This window comes from Petaurus breviceps, unplaced genomic scaffold, assembly GCF_028583685.1.
Source record: "Petaurus breviceps papuanus isolate PSGF00001 unplaced genomic scaffold, PetGlider_PUasm1.0 189, whole genome shotgun sequence".
NCBI classification, from domain to species: Eukaryota; Metazoa; Chordata; class Mammalia; order Diprotodontia; family Petauridae; genus Petaurus; species Petaurus breviceps.
This window is the reverse complement of record NW_027185809.1, coordinates 18,345,622-18,364,840: the sequence shown is the minus strand read 5'-3', so window position 1 is coordinate 18,364,840 and position 19,219 is coordinate 18,345,622. Positions and strand designations below refer to the sequence as shown.

Genomic DNA, 19,219 nt, shown 5'->3' with positions numbered 1-19,219 from the left:
TTTTTGTGTCTCCAGTTCATACTTCGTAAACTAAGGCTGAAGGGAATCCTGAGTTCAAAACCCAGCTCTGCTGTGTGACCTTGGACAAGTCTTCTTGACCAGCTTAATTTTCCTAACGTACATTTACAATCAAATGAAAGTTTAAAAGCCTTTATTTAGTGAAAGTTTACAGACTCAAGTTCAAATTTCTCTTCTTGGCATTAAACTCGGGGTGTGTGTGTGTGTGTGTGTGTGTGTGTGTGTGTGTGTGTTTTGGTTAGAATTTATCTCTAAAATCTTATACTATTCTTCTTGTAGTCTAGTCAAACTATATTACTTTCTCCCTGCTTTCCTGCCTATGAGCCTTTACTCTTGTTAATGCTTTTAAACTCAAAATTCCTTCTTTTTCCCCAGTTTCTAATAGAACAAATGCTATATATCCTTTATGGAATAATTCAAATGCCATCTTCCCAGTCAAAAATATATATTCTTCTTTTGGACATCCCACAGCATTTTGTCGCATTTATTTTGTTCCATTTTGTAGTTTTTTTTTTTTTGTAGAGATCATATCTTATTTATGCAAGGACCAAAAAAAAAGCTTTTCCAAAATTTTCATCATTATGTGATGAAATGCTAACCATGGTTGAGGCAGGACCCAACTTCATGAGAAGGTTGGTTTTTCCAGTCCTAGTTTTGTGGGGGACAACAATATCACCCTTTGGAAGGAAAGGGTAAACAAAATCCCTCCGTCAGATTGCGGGATGGAAGTCGCCCAAATTTCTACCCCTTTAAGACTGTAGCTTCACATGGATTGTATCACCCAGGCCCTGATGGGTGGGGCATAGAATCAGGCCCAGAGTCATAACTGTAAGAGTAACATCATCTTGGTTTGATGTATATTTTGTTTACATTCGTCTTTATAAATTTTGCTGGCTTACCTGTCGCTTCAGGTGTGTTTGACAGTTGGGAGCTCATTCAAGCCCAAGATCTTTGCAATAAACTTAGAACAAAACAAAACTTGAAGGAGTGGAAGCAGCTGGACTCAGATATCAATGATGTCACCCATTGGCTGAAAATAACAGAAGCTGAGCTGGAAGAGCTAGAGATGGTGAAGCCTGCAGCTGACATCCAGGAAACAGAGCTCCGAGTGAAGAAACTCAAAGTACGTCAGCCAGGTTTGGAGGGTCTAGTGGTCTGAATTTGTGGGGGAGCCTAATGACATGCTTCTGTTACATGAATGCATACAATGTACGTCTTCTTTGACTATTCCTCTCTAGCACATAATAAAAATAGTAATAGCTCGTGTTTCCAAGGGCACTTTCTTCTATAACAGCTTTGGAAGGTTTTATTTTTTCATTTTTCCCGTTTTACAGATGAGCAAGTAAGTATTTTAAGTGAGATTTGAACCCAGGCTAATTCTAGCACTTATACTGCTACACTGAATAATTTCATTAATACTTTCCATGTGCTTGATACCACTTGTAGGCATTTTCAACTTAATAGTTTATCTCTCAGAATTAGAAAGATAAGTTTTATTTTTTTAGAAGCTATTATAAGGCTGGCAGTCTAATGTTGTATTGGCCAATCTTAGATTAACAGCTGAAGGGACCAGAGAGATATTCTAATCCAACCCTCTCATTTGAAAGGTGAAGTTACTAATGCCTGGGGAGGAAATGACTTGTCTAAGGTCATGTAGGCAGTAAGCTGCAGTGCTAGATTCAAACTCAGGATCCCTTCAGGACCTAAATGATGTGATCTCATGTTTCCTTAGATCAATGTGAGTTTATGGCTGAAGAGTGAAGTTCCCTATATACATGAGGTGGTGATATTTCATAGTGAAAAACAAAAAAGCCTTTTTGTATAAGATTAATATGGAGTTTCCTATTTACATTATGTAACGTGATCTTATCTCATAGGTCTAGCAAAAAATGACTTTTTATATGGTTAAGTAAGGGAGTTCCCTATTTACATGAGGTGAGTTGATATTTCATAAGTTTAGTAAAAATGTAATATATATCATATTTCATAGGTCTAATAAAAATGTCATATTAAGATATAGTTAAGTAGTAGAGTTCCCTAATTTATTTCATAGGCTTAGTAAAAATGACAACTCACACACACACATTTTATATCTGGTCAGAAAAGTTTCTTAAAGGCATCTAATGTGGAAGTAGAGATAGAGGTCAGCTTAATCTGTTATTACTAACTCCCCTTAAGGCCTGGGAGGGGCCAATTTGCATGTAAGCCCTCACTGAGTGGAGATCCCTGACCTTTTTAGTGTCCTCCCCAGGCTTGCTCCCACCTGACTGTTTTCAGCCAGTCCTAAGGGGAGGTGGAGGTACCCATATCAGGATGGGGGTTGGGGATTTAGTAAATGTCTTTCCTGATAACTTTCTAAGAGAGCACTGTTTTTTTTTTTTCCTTTACTCCTTTTCACCTTTCCACTGTTAGGATCTACTGAAAGACTTTGATAACTACAAGGCATTAGTGATCTCCATCAACTTGAGCAGCAAGAAATTGCAGCAGCCAGATAACACTGAATCTAAAGAACTTCAGAACAGACTCCGGCAGCTGAATTTGCTCTGGGAAAAGGCAAATCATTTGTTGGACAGCTGGAGAGGGAGCTTGCAGCATTCCCTCATGCAATGCCAGGTACACTGACCAGCTGAGAGGGCCCCAGTACATCTTGTACTGTGGTTATGTTTTCTCACACAAGTGCATGGCTTACAAGGAGGCTGTTAATGAGCAGGGTTTTGCAGCATTTCACCAGTTGAGATACTCAAGGTAATCAGTGGGCTTTGGTGTGTTTGCAACCATGATGTACTACAGGAATCCCCAAGGAAGGCGTGGCCAGATTCTAAAGTAACTGGTACTGTCTTCCATCCCCCCTTCACTCAGCCCAAGTGAGGGTTTGGTACCCTCATGCTTTCCAGTAGGTTAATTTAACCATTTCCTCTCGGCATGGAGCTTGTCTTCATGGTGAAAGAACTCCACTGAAGAACCCTGAATTTAAAGGCTGGAGACCTCTGGTCAGATCTCAGCTGTTTACTAGCTGCACAGCCAAAGTCACTTGAAGCCTTTTGTGTGTCTTTTCTCAGTTGTCATATGAGTAGGTTGGACTAAATAACCTCTTAGGCTTCATAACCACTGCCAGTAACTACTTCCACAGCCACGTTGAACAGAATTTTTTTTTAAACCCATAAGGCCAATATTTTTACTAGGTGGTATTATTTAATCCTATTGGAGAATTCAAGTCACTGTCACAATGTAGTTGGAAATATTCAGTGTTTCATTATTTAATCCTATTGGGAGAATTCAAAAGTCACCATCATACACCTTAGTTGAAAATATTTGGCTTCCTAAATTGAGAACACTACTATTTAATTGCAAAAGACAATGAAAAAAATTGATAAAGTATCTCACACTCTTGTAGAAAAGATCAAGAGATGTTGCCCAAGACAGTAACACAATTAAGTGGATTTGGAACTGGTAGAATGATCAAACTGAGTTGTTACAGGTTCAGTGTCCACTTTGCAGGAGATCTTTGGTAGAGAACCTCAAAGATCTGTGCTTAGCCTTATTCCACTTAAATTTTTTTTAAATTAATGACTGGAATAAAGATATAGATAGCATTGCTTTTCAGATTTATAGATGATGGGTCACTGGAAGGGATAGCTAATACTCTAAAAGACAGAGACCAAGATCCCCAAAGAATTCTTCAGGCTAAAGCATTAATCAGATCTAATACAATGAAATTCAGTAAGTGGTAGAGAGATGCTTTCAAGTATTCGAAAGACTTATTCTAAAGAACAAGCATTAGAATTGTTCTTTTTGACCCCAGTGGTAGAAGTTGCAAGGAAACAAATTCAGGCTTGATGCCATAGGGTAAAGCTTCCCAAAAGCAAACAGTGAAATGGTCTGCTTGTGAAGGTGGTACAAACTTTTCATCGAAAGTCTTCAAGACATTCTGGAATGACCATTTGTGGGGATCAGTTTCTGGTGTGGTATGGACTAGCTGCTGAGAGTCCTGCTTTAAAATTCTGTGAGAAATGATTGATAGAAATATATGTATATAAATAGAATTTCCCACAAGACTTAGAAGTAATATTTCTTTACATTCATATATCACAATTTGTTTTGCCCTTCATTTCCCTGATTGGTAGGTACCTGCTTTGTTTTCAGTTGCTGTGGAAAGAGATTTATTTGCCTGTGTGTTTTTACCCCCAGGATTTTCATCAGCTGAGTCAGTCCCTCCTGTTATGGCTAGCAAATGCAGAAAATCGGAGATGTAAGGCCCAAGTTGTGGATCCAAATGCAGATCCCCATACCATCCTGGAATGCCAGAAAGAGCTGATGGTACATTTTTTTTTCTTTCTTTCTTTTTTTGAATTAGAAACATAGTGAAATATCAACTGAAACAACAGAATTTGCATGGTAACTATGTACATTTTTCTTTCAGAATTTAATTTTAAACTATAGATTATACTAAGACTTATTTTTTCCCTTGTCCCTCTAAATCCCCATTAGGATTCTTTGTCCATTCAATCTACTTCACTTTTCCACATATATCTAACCCGATTTTTCTGATTCTGTTTTTTTTCTCCACTCACTTTACACTATTTCTTTGTATTGCTATTGTTCTTCGTTGTTTTATAGTATATAGAGTATTCTTGATACAAATAAATATTTAGAATCTGGTGGAAAAGCTATTGTAGTTTGTCTTTCATTTTTAGAGACCCTAAAAGTGTTTTTTGTACCAAGGTCTGGTTGTCAGCCTGGGTAGTCAGTCAAAAAACATGACAATAAAACACGTGGCTCATATTTGCTTACAGTTGTTTAATAAAGGGTCTTCATATAAAAATTCTAGGCCACTTTCCAGGCTCTCCCAGCAAGCTTTGGGCTGCCCTGAGAGCATCATTTTTATGATACAGTACTATATTTTTTCAACTGTACCACCTTGTCCTTTATTCCTAAATGAGATGGATAGGGTATAATAAGACTAGCTGAGCTAGAGAAATGTCCCTGCTTCCCACTACACAGATGCTTAGAAGAAACAGAGGAAAAATAGATGCACATTTCATAGGTTTTCCTGCCCAGAACTCAAAGCATTTGCATTGCTTACTTTAATCTTCTGGTCAGTGGTCTTCACCCAGCTCAGGAAATATAAGGCATCGTAATGTCAGTCAGATGATTTTTAATACAAATAGCATTTTGGTTTGTGTTTCTTTTAGATATTTTTAATTTGGGGCCAAATTTGAGATTAGTGTCATTGTGGCTTAGTAGCCTGAGATCAGGATTGGATAGATCAGTGCCTATTGAAACTGTACAGTTTTCTCTCAGGGTCTCCAGCCAAACAGCCTTCAGTTTTAATTTTCATCATCACCTCTGTTGAAAAGCTGGTTACCAAAAACTGTCTTGGCCTCTGAATAATTCACTTAACAAAAGGCTGAGATGAAGTCTTTCATTTATTCTTTTCAGTTATAATCACAAAGGCCCACAATTACGTCTTTTAAACTTTGATTTTTTTTTTGATATGGCTTACTATTTTTGAATCTTCTCCATGAAACCAAGCAATTCTTCTTGCAATCAAACCAGCTTTATGGACTCTTCTCTATCTTTCTTGTTATATGTAAGATCACCTATGTACAATGTCCTGTTTCAGCGTCTGAGCTCCTTAGAGTAGAACTTACCAAAAATAAAATGGCTTCTGCCCTTAAGGAAAAGATAAGACTCTAAACAGCTACATAGACAAAAAAAAAAATTACCTGCCAACAAATTTTCTTGAGAAAAAGTGGTTTTGCCTTTAGGAAGTTCAGAAGATCAATATTTATATTGTGTGTAAGAACATATATGTACATGTACCCGCAAACCAAAATCAGGATACTAATTCAGTTTCAACAGCTATGAAACTCCTACTAATACGCAAGACACTGGGATAGCAATAATTTAAATTTAAAATGAATTGAAGTATCTCTTTTTTTGGAAAGTCCTATTTTAGGAAATAATATGGTTCTAACATTTTTATATGCAGAAATGGCAGCCTTTCTATCTGTGCCTTCCTCCCAGTGACTCTCTCAGTCAGATAAGCCACTCTCCCTTACATCTCTCTGGTTTTGTTTATTTTTAGCAACTAGAAAAGGAGCTTTTGGAGCAACAGCTTCGAGTAAGCTCTCTCCAGGAGATCTCAAAGTACCTACTTGCTAAGGGAGATGGAGATTATACTGAAGCTGATGAAAAGGTTCATGTCATTGGAAAGAAACTCAACCAGCTACTGGACCAAGTTTACCAAGATTTGGAATCTTTGAAGGGAAGCCAGGTGAGCCAGCTTATTCTATAGAAAAAGATTCAATATAATATATGTTTAAAAAAAATTTGAATTTGGGGAAAAAAAAGTCTTGGCCTGTTATGTGCAAAATGAGCCCTGGGTGTACAAGCCAATATTTTCTGTCTGTGGGAGGAAAACAGAAGGAGCAGCAAGGGTTGCCAGCAGTCTTCCTGAGACAGGGATTGGATGGATTATAGGGAGACAAAGTAAGATAAATGGACTGCTTTGGGCCCCAGGTCACTTTCAGTGCAGGTGTTTCTGTCTGTCTCAAATGTCACATTGGCACAGCTGTAGTAATAGCTGACAATTATAAAGCCCTTGAGGGTTTATAAAGACTCTCTTCACAACACAAGGACTAAACCTAAACTCTGGTCCTACAACTAGGAAGTTCCAGAGCTAGAGTTTGATCCTGAGAGTCCTTCCCACTTTGCCACCTAATGCACCTGTCACTGTGCTGTGGCTGCTCCCTCTTACAGAATGGCCAGGGTATGGAAATCTCTTGATGGTCAGAGGAAATGTGAAATGCCCTGGTCACGCCGACTGCTTGGCAAAGGGATTGGATACAAAAGTGATACTACTGCTCCCAGGGGGACAAAATGGGGGAGCTCTTTCTTTTGGGACTTTCAGATTTACTTTCAAGATAGTATCTGCAGCTGTACCTGTTAAGATGGGCTCACTGTGGCTGCTACTCCATATTCATATCAGTTTATCAAATATAACATTTATATGGCACTTTAAAGTTTGCAAGGTACTTCACCTCTTATCTCATGGTCCTCACAACAGCCCTGTGAAATGAGTACCATTGTTATCTGTGTTTTACAAATAGGGAAACTGAGACAGGATTTGCTCTTGCTTACTTCCAAATTTGGCACTTGACTCACTGTGCCACCTAGCTCTCTCATGCATAGCTGTCTTGGCACTAACAGTACTTTGGGGAAGAGGGATTCAGGGAGAATGGCAGTGGGGGCTTAGGTATAAATTAGTGAAGGGAAAAATGATACTCTGTAAGAAATATTCTAAAGTCTTTACTCCAAAGGACACTGGCAGTTGCCTAGAATACATATAAATGTGCTGTATTTTTATGTATATATAAAATTGCCTTAACCCAGATCTGGATCTCACAGGAATAGAAATTCAGCTCCACACTCTTTGAAATCTAACTGCAAGACTTTATAGTATAGAAACCACCAATTGTGCACCCATAGAAAATGGATACAAGCTAGATTCAGTAATAGGCTTTACTCCCCCATACATCTCAGCTAATTCTGGCTTCTGAGAAATAAAGTAATATACATGAAAGTTTTAGGAAAATCAGCCCTGCCCCTCAAGTACTTAAGGCTATCACTGTTTCTACTCAAGAGGGTGAAGGAGATTTCCTTTTTACCAGATAAGAATATACATAATAGACTTTCTTTTGGAGTCACAGGTTATTCTTATGAATTCAGAGCATACCTCTGAATTCTTAATAATGAATGGTGGTTTATATTTACATTTACATACAGTATTTTTATCTTTACAAAGTGGGAGTTTGGCATACTACCAAGCATAATTTGTAGGTGAGGTATCATATGAGGACTTAATGATTCATATTTGGAAGAGGTGATGAGTCCATGTAGCCAGAGTGAGAGATGACAGCCCATGCTGTCGTTGAGCTCCAGGAAACATTAAAATGGAAACTTTTTAGAACATTAGGTACCTTCTCTGTGAAGGACTTATGAAAAGAAACTGAGAGAAGTGGCACAAGGAGAAAGTAGAGGGGGGTTGACATCCTCACCAGTGGAGAAGGGTGTGCACCAGGAGATCATGGCTTGATGATGTTGATTGAATCCACATTCTTTGTGAGCAGGGAGGACGAAGATTGCAAGTTTTTCTACCCTGAGAATGCTTCAGGCATTTACATACTAGTATTTGTGTTGGACTCAATCCTTGTGTTGAATTATACTTTCTTGATGTTTGCTTGAAGTTCTTCCCACTTAAGCTTGGTTTATGGATTTCAGGATGAGGATACCACATTGACAGCTTTTGACAACATAGACAGTAGTGGCCATTATCTGTCATCGAAATCTGTGACTACTGAACAAGAAAAGGTAAAAAAAATTTTGATAATGGAATTTGCATTATTAGAATATATTACCCTGATGACAGAACCCTAGGACTCACTACATCTACACAAGTTCCATGAAACACATATTATTGCAACTTATTCCATCCTTATACCTAATGCCAAGAAGTTGCTTACATGAAACCTAACCCAAATTCTTAGCTCTTCCTTTTCGGGTCGGGTCAGGCAGAATAAGTGTAACCCCCTTCCACAAGAGGACTCTTCAGATAACAGTTAGTTAGCATGTCTCTTCCCTTGGTCCAAGTCCAAATCCAAGATTTAGAGCCAGAAGGGGCCTCAGACCTCTTCTCAGCTATTTTGTTTTGAATAGTCAGGTTTTCAGGCTGCTTAAAAAAATAGCAGTTCTGTTGATTATCAGCACTCATTTGGCATGTGCTGCTGAGAAAGTCAGATTATACGCATTCCAATCAAATTAGCAGGTTCTCTAATCTATCCCTAACCTTATCTATGATTTGTTTTTGAAGCACACTAAAAAAGCTTACTCAGAAAAAAACTAAGTTCTTCAGAAGCTAATTGAAATGCCCAAGAGCAGTATTGAATGCATCTCCAAATGGAATTTTATCAAAAAATGAAAAGTGAAAGATCTTTCAATATTTCCTACCTATTTTAAAAAATATATTTTATTGATGTCTGTTGTCTTTACACCATAGCCATTTCTAGGGTAAAAAAAAGTCCTTTCTTCTCCCACCAAATTGAACTCCTTTCCCCCTTATCAAGGGAAAAAAAAAGTCATCACAGATTTGTCCCCGTTTCAAATCCCATGACAGTAATGCCTGAAACTCTACTTTTTCAACTACACTGGTCTGTACTTTAACTAACGTGTCTTCAACTTACCAATTAGATCCTTTTCATCCCAACAGGTTGAAGCAGAGAGAATTACAGAAGAAAAGAGCAAGAAAAATATCAGGTAATATGAACGCATTCTGATGATTAACATGGGAAATCCGCATTCTCTGTCTCATTCTTTTCTCTACCCACCAATAACTGTCAATGCAAAGACTAATGCTTCTGTATGATTTTTGACACTTTCTCTACTTTAGCAATCTGTTCCCTCAATGTTTATAATTCTTTGGAAATTAAAGCTGTATTTCTGTCCTTTACATTTTTTTTCTCTTTGGATGGAATTCTATTATTCCAATCTCATTAAAATGTAAAAGCAGAAAGTCACATGGCTGTGACTAACATGGGCAAGTACCTTTAAAAAAAAACTTTTAGAACTCAACATTCAAGAGGGCTAAGGAAGTCTCCCTGGGTGCTTCTGTTCTTTGAAACTTATTGCTAACCCATCCTTATCTTTTATTTGCAGAGTGGAACGTGTCTCCGAACCTGCCTCAGCGCTGACCAGCTCTGGGCCCCACTCCTTCCTTTACCGCGTGTTTAGAGCGGCTCTGTACCTTCACTTGTTCTTCCTTCTCTTATTGCTTCTGGCTTGCATGATCCCGTCTTCAGAGGAAGACTACCGTTGCACCCGTGTCAACAATTTTGCCCGATCATTCTACCCTATGCTGAGGTACACCAATGGGCCCCCACCAACATAGAGTGGGTGCAGCCTCTACCAGTACATTCAGGATGGGTGCTCAAGCCTTGGGGCCCCTAGTGCTGGCAGTCCCAGTGTAAGCAGCTTCTCCATTAGGCACCATCAGCTGACGGTCACGTGCCATGAATTGGAGTTTGCTTCTCTGGGGAATGCTGGAGCCACTATGACTGGGAGAATGTATGGTTCATGGCTAGTGATACACAGTCCAGGGGTGTTGTTATATTATATGACATTCTTCCCCTGGGGTAAGGACCTGGTCAGACCTCAAAGCACCAATTATTCTGTGAGAGACCTTAGTTGCGTTGACAAAACTCCGTGGTTTCTGTTCACGTTTAGCCTTCTAAAACTGTGTGCAGAAAAGCCTAGCATTTTTGTGGACACTGACTTTTTATTTCCAGAACTCTTAAGAGTGAAAATTAGTTATCCCATGTAGCCAACAGTTACAGTATGTACAGTAAAAGTAAATAAATAGCTTAGGGAATAAAATGTCCCTTAATAGTTCAAAACCTCTCATGCACACTTTGTGATAAAACTGATAGACAGTCACATTTGAAATGTTATCTACAAAATTGCTGGAGAACCAGAATAAAATGAAATTTTATACTAGTCAGTTCTAAATGTAAAGTGTCTTGTAATTAATTATCTGCTGAATCTGCCTTTTTTATATGTAGTTGGAAAAGTTGATTGCATGGATGTGATTTCATATTGTGCATATTTTTGAAATGATTTCCCTAAATTACTGTATAAATACAAATGAATAATGTAAACTTCGATTTTTTAAAAATCTGGGCTTCACCTTGAACTTTTGTCTAATGTACAGTAAATGCCAAAAGACAGACTAATATGTTTTTGATAAGTTAACTTTGTAAGATTTTTCACACTTTATAAAGTGATGCTGCAGGTCTTTTTGTTGTTGTTAAACTATATAGTCAAGTGAGTTGGTACAGAAACAGGAAGCTAGTTGTGGCATGTGCTCTTTCAATGTGTTGTTTTTCTCATTAAAAAGAAATCTGCCCTCTTTGCAACACTGAATTCTTCTGAGGTGTGTGAAAACTCAGTCTCTTCCAAGTGCTGAACAGCTTATGGGTTGGATTCCAGTGATTCTTGTTCAGTGCTTCAGTGAAACCGGGTTCTTGCTGTTACCAGTTATGACCCATCCGTACCCCTCATCCTGTGCTGCTCTTGTCCATGTCTATCTAGAGCACTGGAGTCACTAAACCACATAGACATGACAACAGTGAATACAAATGTGCACATTTAAAGTACCAATCCTGTCTAAAAATTTTATCATCCTCACAGCTAGCATGGTAAGGGACTGAGATCCACTTTGTACTTTTTTTTTTTTAATATCCTGGCTCACCAAAGCAGGTTCTGCTCTCCAAACTCAAGCTTAGGTGATCCACAGACAACAGGCCACTGTCACAAGGTTGGAATTATAGGCCTTTCCAACTTGGGAGGCTAACTTACCAGAGTTTGTTCTATGTTGATTTAGCCTATTCAAATCTAGTGGTCATCCCCACGATGTCAAAGGCTAAAAATATTCATTCTAAAAATAGCAGAAACACACTCATTTAAATAGTATGTGTTTATTGACCACAGAGGGTTGGCATGGCACTGTGTTGAGCTCTCAGAGGAGTCCTTGGGAAGAGAATATGTAAACAGAAAGTTTACCTCTCTCAACCTCAGATATTTCATCTATAAAATGCCAGTGACATCTTCATTACTCCTACACCCACAGTCTGTTGTGAGGAAAATGTTTCTGTTACATATAAAAATACTACAGAAATATGAGGTATGTGTTTATTTTTGTTAGATGAAGCAGGTCTTGAAGTAGACTTTGAAGGATGGTAAAGGTTGTTTTATTTAAATGGAGAAAAGAAAAAAAAAAAAGGATCTTCCTTTCTGTAAGTTTTGTTACTGCTACATAGTGATAAAGGAAAATGACAGTAGCCAGTCATTAAGAATGGTTGGTATTATACCTAGTTATAAGAAACACAGGAGAGTCTCCATTTTACTATCTGCACCCCTTTGGGCAACTTGTAGAATTCAAGTAATTTCATGTGAAATCTGTTAATTATTTTTTACAACACTCATCTGTCAAGGACTTATTTGGCTGACACTTTAGTTGAAGAAACCAGAGGTGAGCTGGAAGCCAACAAACCCAGCAAGACAATTGATAATTTTCAGTGTGGTCATTTACTCCTTGGAATTTGGCAAATGTTTACTCATCAAGACTTGATTTATTGTTCTGTTGATTATCTAGACTAACATTTTCTCTATCATTTTCTTTTTTTTTTTAAGCTATTGGGGTTAAGTAACTTGCTCAAGGTTACACGGCCAGTTATTATTTCTGGGTGTGGTGCTGAGTATCTGAGCCCGGATTTGATCCAGGTCATCCCAACACTGGAGCCGGTGCTCTTACTCGCTGAGCCACCTGGCCACCCCTTATCATTTTCTTACTAGAGGAAGGGGCATTTATATAGTGTCTACTATGTATCAGACACTGTGCTAATTTTAATAATGCAAATTAGACTCAGGCATCTTATGTATATTTCCCCCTACCTCAGACAGCTAGTACTTAAATACTTACCAGAACACAACTGACTCATACCATACTTGCAAAGAAGAATTAGTTCCATAATAGTAAAAGAGAATAATTTCAGTCCTATTTCCTAAGACCTTTTTGAGAAATCTCAAGAGAATAAATAAATAAATAAACAAACAAACAAACAAATAAATAAATAAATAAATAAGAGAATAAAAAAAAACTCAAGAGAATAAATACCTATTAAGAAATACTTTTTCCTCCCTTCATTTTGGGATACTACTAGCATATTTAATTACTCATTGGAATCTTAGTATTTTTACATCCTGAACTTTGTCTGCCCATAGGAATCACATTCCCCATTTCAAATGTGCACATAACTGAATTCAGTTAAGTTGTTAACATGAGAGTGCAGCTGCCATTAAATAATGTTGAAGATTTGAAGAGTGTTAAAAGGGCCAAAGGAAATTTCAGTCTGCAATTTACCTTCATCACATACAGTTTTACCAAAATTGCCGAGGTGATGTAAGTCTCAAAATGGCCCTGCATCATCTTTTATTCAGTGAAGATTACAATAACCCAAGAAACTTAAAATGTCTAAGACCCAGACTGGTCATTTTCTCATATACACATATCTCCCATACACATTTTTTTTTAAATGGAGCTATAGAAAGATCACAGTAGAAATTTATCTAGTTCTTACCTCATCATTATTCTGGAAAACTGGACACTTCAGTCTTCTACATTATGATTATATTGAAACCTTACCTCTCTATTAAAAAAAGTTGTTGCATCTTATGACCAATGGTAAGGTATCCACATTATTTAATGGGGGACTTGCTACCAGGAAAGGGGGAAAAAGAATGAGTAAGAAAATAATGAACCTGCAGGAAAAGTCCCACGGATTCTCGATTGTCCTCAAAATCTACTTTTAAGACCTTGCAGCTGCTGTGTGGGGGGCAGTTCAAAGATTAAAGGTAAAAGAAAATAAAAGTTTGGTGCTTGGCATTATAATAACACTTCAGGATCATCCTGGTTAGTCAATTACCTGTTTGAAAGAGGCATCGAAGTGTTGCATTAAAATCCCAGCTTGGTAAAGTCTCAGTCTCTCTGGGCCCCAGATTACTCATCTGTAAAACGATGTGATTAGGTAATTTCTAAGCCAAATCTAAATCAAATGCTATTTTTATAAGACCTTTGCTATTCAGGTAGGAAGAGAGAAGGTTCATGCCAAGAACTGAGGTATATGACTGAATTCCAGAATCAAATCTCATTTGTCCATTTCAACCCCCCCCTTTCCCCAATCTTTTAATGTTTTTATTATACTTTTTTTTTTTACAATCAATTACCATCAATTCCAGTGATGCTAATAAATGCTGGTACTAAATTGAGGAAGGAAAGTATTTTTTTTCCCTCATATAATAAATTCCTAAAGAGTGTTATACCAATTGCTGGAGCTATGTGTTGATGGTCATCACAGTGGTTTGTGTATTCTACAACTCTAAATGTTGTCCTCCTGGCTAAACGTGTAAATAACAGCATCATTTATTAGGCACAGTAGCTGCTGTCAGGGGAAATCAGGGCAAAATATAAATGCTCTGAATATCCACATAGTGTACTGAATTTGCTTTTTCTTTTCTGTTCTTTTTTTTAAACTGTCTCCTATCACCTCAGCTGTAGGTGAGTGACCACTCAAAGACCTGATCCTTATGCTAATTAGCAAGGAAGTTTAGCCCTGCTTTGTTTCCAACCTGGGTCTATACAACCTGGAGGCCTCCTAACACAGACACACACCCCCTTTCCCCTCCCAGGGATTCACCATATTGGCACCAGATTTAGTACGGACACCCACTTGGTTTTGGCCCTAGTGCAGCTTAGAACTGAACTCAAGTCAACAGTTTCATCCTTCACATAGCATGAGCAACAGATGTGTTAATACACCCAGCCTGAATTTGCTTACTAGAAAATGTCAGCCAAAAAATTCCCAACATTTTTTTAAAAAAATCAAACAAAAAAGTGTGAAAAACATTTTATTTAACTTATATAACGTCATGCCTCATTTTCTGACAGCAACACATTCAAAAGAACATAGTGAGGAAAAAATGTTATCCACAGGAATGGGAAGCAGAGAATAATTACTGGTTTTTATACAACAGAAGAATCAAATTCATGTTTAAAGAAAGGAGCAGTCTTAAAAGCTTTAGTGGAGGTAAACACCAATTACTTTTTTTTAATGTACAAAAGCATAAATAAAGCATTCACCTGAAAGGCCTAGCTAAGTAAAAACTAGGACAATCAATAAACATATATTAAGTGTTAACTATGTGCCAGCAAATGTGCTAAACCAATCATCTTGTACTCACTCACACGTAGTATCATAATAGTTTAGAAAATCTACCTACAATGGGGAAAAATTATACAGAACTTGAAAATTTATCTGTAACTCTCCTTACGTGAATGATAATGATGACAAAGTTGTCGTTCATGCCAATGAACTGTGAATAGAACAAAATAGTATCACACAGCCAGATGGCCTCAGAGGTGAGGGGAAATACAATATGTGAGACCTGAAGAAGCCTGAGTCAGAAGGCACAGAGATCAGCTACTTAATGGGATGGAAACTGAGCTGCAAAAGAATCGTGACGTTTCAACTTCTTTTTAGGGCAACAAAAGGAAATCACAGTTTATTACTATACATTACATGCTTATGCTATACCCATCTCCATAGTGGGGGAATGGCAAAATAAACACGGACCTCCTAAAAACGTTGAAGAATTGCTAATGATTATGCTATTCACCCAAATGTGAGCTCTGTCCCTCATCTCTAGAATGTTCTTTTTCCTCACATCTGCCTCCCAGAATCCCTTCTTCAATATATCACTTAGACACTCATCTTCTTCAAAAAGTATTTCCTAATTCTCCCAATGGCTCAGTGCCCTTCCACCAAACTGCCTTGTTTTCATTATATGTTTGTTTTTGCTAACTTTGTATATATGTTGTGTGTATATATATTTTTAAGTACTTATCTCCCCCATAATTACAGTGTTGGCTCACTGTGAGAAACAATGAGTGAACTCATTATTTCATTCTTTGTACTTGTGCCCCTTATGTCTAGCAAGTGTATGAAACTTGGCAGATATTTAATATGTACATATTAATTAATATCACCAGGTAGAGAGGAGGAGGAGAAAGGACACACCTTACCCCTAGGATATGAAGGCTGGCACACACCCCTTTCCCAGTAACAGAGATAAAAATATTTTTGAGAGGCAACCTTGTGATGTAAAGTGGAGGTGGGAGGGCAATCAGCCTAGCATTTCTCTATGGAATTCAAATGCAACTCAAGTAATAGAATCTCAGAAACAGGTGTCTATGTCCTGTAGTAGAAAGAGTGATTAAGAATCAATACATTTAGGTTGAATTCTGCGACCAGAAATGTGAAGCCATTCACTTAGCTTCAGTTTTCTTATCTGTGAAAGTGGAGATTTGGATGACATGACCATTGAGGTTTCTTCCATATCTCTCTAATTCTAACCTATGGCTAGCCACTTACAAGCCTAATTTGATTTTACATTCTAACCATACCAACCTTATTCCATTTCTTGACTATTGTTCTGTTTCAGAATTTAGAGCACCTTGTTGGTGGCTTGGAGTCAGAAAAACTCAAGTTCAAATATTGCTTCAGACACTCCCTGTGTGACCCTGGGCAGTTTACTTAACCTTTCTAGGACTCAATTTTCTTCATTTGTAAAATGAGGGGTTTGAAAGTCTCTTCCAGCCTAAGTCTATGATCCTATGTGGTTAACATGTGGTTAAGGACTTTTAAAAAAATATGTAACTTTTTTTCTCTTTTTGTAGCAGTGTCTTGCAGTTAGTAGATGTGTCAAATACTATTAGGCAAAAATAAAAATTTAAAAGAAAGAATGTGAAGACCTGAGAGGGCACCATGAACATGAAATATATGGCATATATGTTAGCCCAAAAGGAAGCTTTTAAAAGTGTTACAAGTGTAGAATTGCTTGCCCTAAAGTGATGAATGCTTAAAGTAGATAAATTTTTTTTTAAGCAAAGAACTGTGGGTATTAATTTTCAAAAATTGATGTGACCTTCTGGTGAATCAATAGATTAATATAATTAGGATAAAGGCCAGAAGCATAGTCCAGGTAGCAAACTGATAACATTCCATCAGGCACAAATCCAAAAAGAAAGTATTCATGATGCACAAACTTGGTTCTTGAATACCATACCTGATTAGTATAGGAATTGACTAAAGAAGATGGATAGCTCCCTGAAAGCCTAACTCAAAAATGGGAGCCACTTCACTGTCCTTTGGAACATGGCTGATGCTTCCAAGGACAAAAGGGACAAATGATCCTTTAGGTGGCATTTATTCATTTATTTATTTTTTTATTTTTTTAAAGCAATCGGGGTTAAGTAACTTGCTCAAGGTTACACGGCCAGTTATTTCTGGGTGTGGTGCTGAGTATCTAAGCCCGGATTTGATCCAGGTCATCCCGACACTGGAGCCGGTGCTCTTACTCGCTGAGCCACCTGGCCGCCCCATAGGTGGCATTTATAAAATGCTGGGAAGCAGCTTAGTTTTTTTTGAGGCTCCTTAGTAATTCTATAATTGTTAAAATGACAATTATTTGCTTCAGCTTTTTATTCAATACTTTTTGCCCTCTAAAAGTAGTGGTTTAAAACTTAAAAAAAAAGTTTAAAAACAAAACCAAAAAACAAAAAAGAAAAACCTCACCAAAGGCTGTTTTTCGGTCATTAGGTTTGTTGGCTTTTTTGGAGGGGAGGTAAGATTTTTGTGTTTTTGATTAGGTTTTTTTTTCAACAAAAGAGGAAATTATGGATAATTCTAGATAATTATGGATAATAAATAGGACATACTGGGAGAACAAAATGCCTAATCTTTTAAAATTCTGTGTTCTGACTTCTATTTTTTAAGAGAGAAAAATCCTGAGTTTCTCTGAGACCTTTTTTTTAATATAAAAGCGAATGAACTGCATCTTTGACTTCATTAAAATTTGGACTTCCCAGATAAGAGAACTCTACCAATGTTAGTCGAGTTGGTAATTTCTCTACAACTTCAAGGCCTAGATTCCTAAAGTACTAAGATGTCATTACTTGCCAGGGGTCATACAGCCATTTTGTGTTCCTGGCTACATGACACACTGACTCATCATACAAATCATCAATTAGGTGCCATTAACAGCTTCTAACTGGTAGGTATGGGATTAAACAATGACACATAGGAAAGAATTAATTTTTTTTAATGGGCAAGAACTTTCCCAGTGTCTGTTTCTGGACTTCTCTAGCTCCTCAAAGGAATTTGTTTTAGATAATAAGAACCACCCCCACCCTCACACCTCCACTGAAATGTGTTAGGGAGCTGTTTTTTCCCTTTCCTTTTATTTTTATAAATGAGAATGTAAATTAAGCTTCCTAAGAGCTAAATCTACTTTTTATTCCAAAAGTACTCAGGGTTAATATTATTCAATTAATATTGAGTGCCTACAGGGTGTATGACTCCTTTATTAACCACTATAATATTTTTAGAATTAAATATAAGTCTCTTCTTCCTCAACTACATTTTTTCCCTTAAATGAAAGCCTTGGCTTCTTGGGAGGAATTCAATTCAACAAATGTGTGTGTGTGTGTGTGTGTGTGTGTGTGTGTGTGTATTTATGTCCCCACTATGTGCTGAACACAGTGATCTGACATGTCATGTTATAGACTTGACATGTCAAACACAGAACATGAAGCCCACAACACTCCTTAGTGCAACTTAAACCAGATTAATATGTAATTGGGAAATATTTAACAAAATAAAAACATAATAAAACATAAATAATACTAAGGTGATCTTCTAAGACAATATGTAGGAATCTGTAGGCATGGTTGTAGTGGCCTCTATTTCTATTTCAGTTTGACACAATTGTAGACTATACCTAAAGAAGGGTGGTGCAGTGGATAAAGCCCTGGAGTCAGAAGGACACTTGCTAGCTGTGTGACCCCGGGCAAGTCACTTAACTCCCTTGCGAAAAATACCCTAAATAAGAACTAGGAGAGAAATACTGTTTGATTGGGTCACAAGGAAGAGACAAGTGACTACTATTAAAAAGTTCTTTAGGTCTGGATTTTTCAGAGCTTAGTTTCTTGTGATTTTTCTCCCCTCCCCCAAGCCAGCATGAACCCCAGTTAGCTTCCTATGAAAACTAAAGCTGGAATTTCCCACAGAATGTTCCGTGAAGCCAGAACTACCTCTCCTGAGATTTAGGAAAATTTCAGAGTCACAGACAGTCAATGCTTTATAAATTCTAAAAGAGATATGCAAGTGATCATTTATGCGAAGGTTGGTGGTTTGGGAGCTACGAAAATATTCAAGGCTATAGTAATGTAATTTATTATTTGAAAGTAGACCTCAGAAGATACTGCCTTGCTCTTCTTGTGCCAATCTCTCTCCTAAGGTGTGTGTAGGGAGGGAAGAGGTGGATAATAAAAGAAGACTCATATAAAGAAACTTGAGCCTTTATCTTTTTTCTTTACTTTTTTTTTGGAGGGGGGAAGGCAGGTCAATTGCGGTTAAGTGACTTGCCCAAGGTCACACATCTAGTAAGTGTTAAGTGGCTGAGGTCGAATTTGAACTCGGGTCCTCCTGGCTCCAGGGCTGGTAATCTATTCACTGCACCACCTAGTGGC

The 19,219-nt window shown here is 37.6% G+C and overlaps 1 protein-coding gene across 1 annotated transcript in view; it reads left to right on the top strand.

Annotated features, from left to right (window-relative positions):
* SYNE2 (spectrin repeat containing nuclear envelope protein 2) overlaps positions 1–10,995 on the top strand; it is a 493,787-nt gene extending 482,792 nt beyond the window's left edge. Inside the window, exons 104-110 of the mRNA XM_069091728.1 lie at positions 857–1,141; positions 2,431–2,631; positions 4,207–4,335; positions 6,107–6,295; positions 8,302–8,391; positions 9,287–9,333; positions 9,733–10,995. Of these exons, the coding sequence (XP_068947829.1) occupies positions 857–1,141; positions 2,431–2,631; positions 4,207–4,335; positions 6,107–6,295; positions 8,302–8,391; positions 9,287–9,333; positions 9,733–9,964 (1,173 nt within the window). The 3' untranslated portion in view covers positions 9,965–10,995. The remainder of the gene's footprint in view (positions 1–856; positions 1,142–2,430; positions 2,632–4,206; positions 4,336–6,106; positions 6,296–8,301; positions 8,392–9,286; positions 9,334–9,732) is intronic.
* The last annotated feature ends 8,224 nt before the right edge of the window (positions 10,996–19,219 follow it).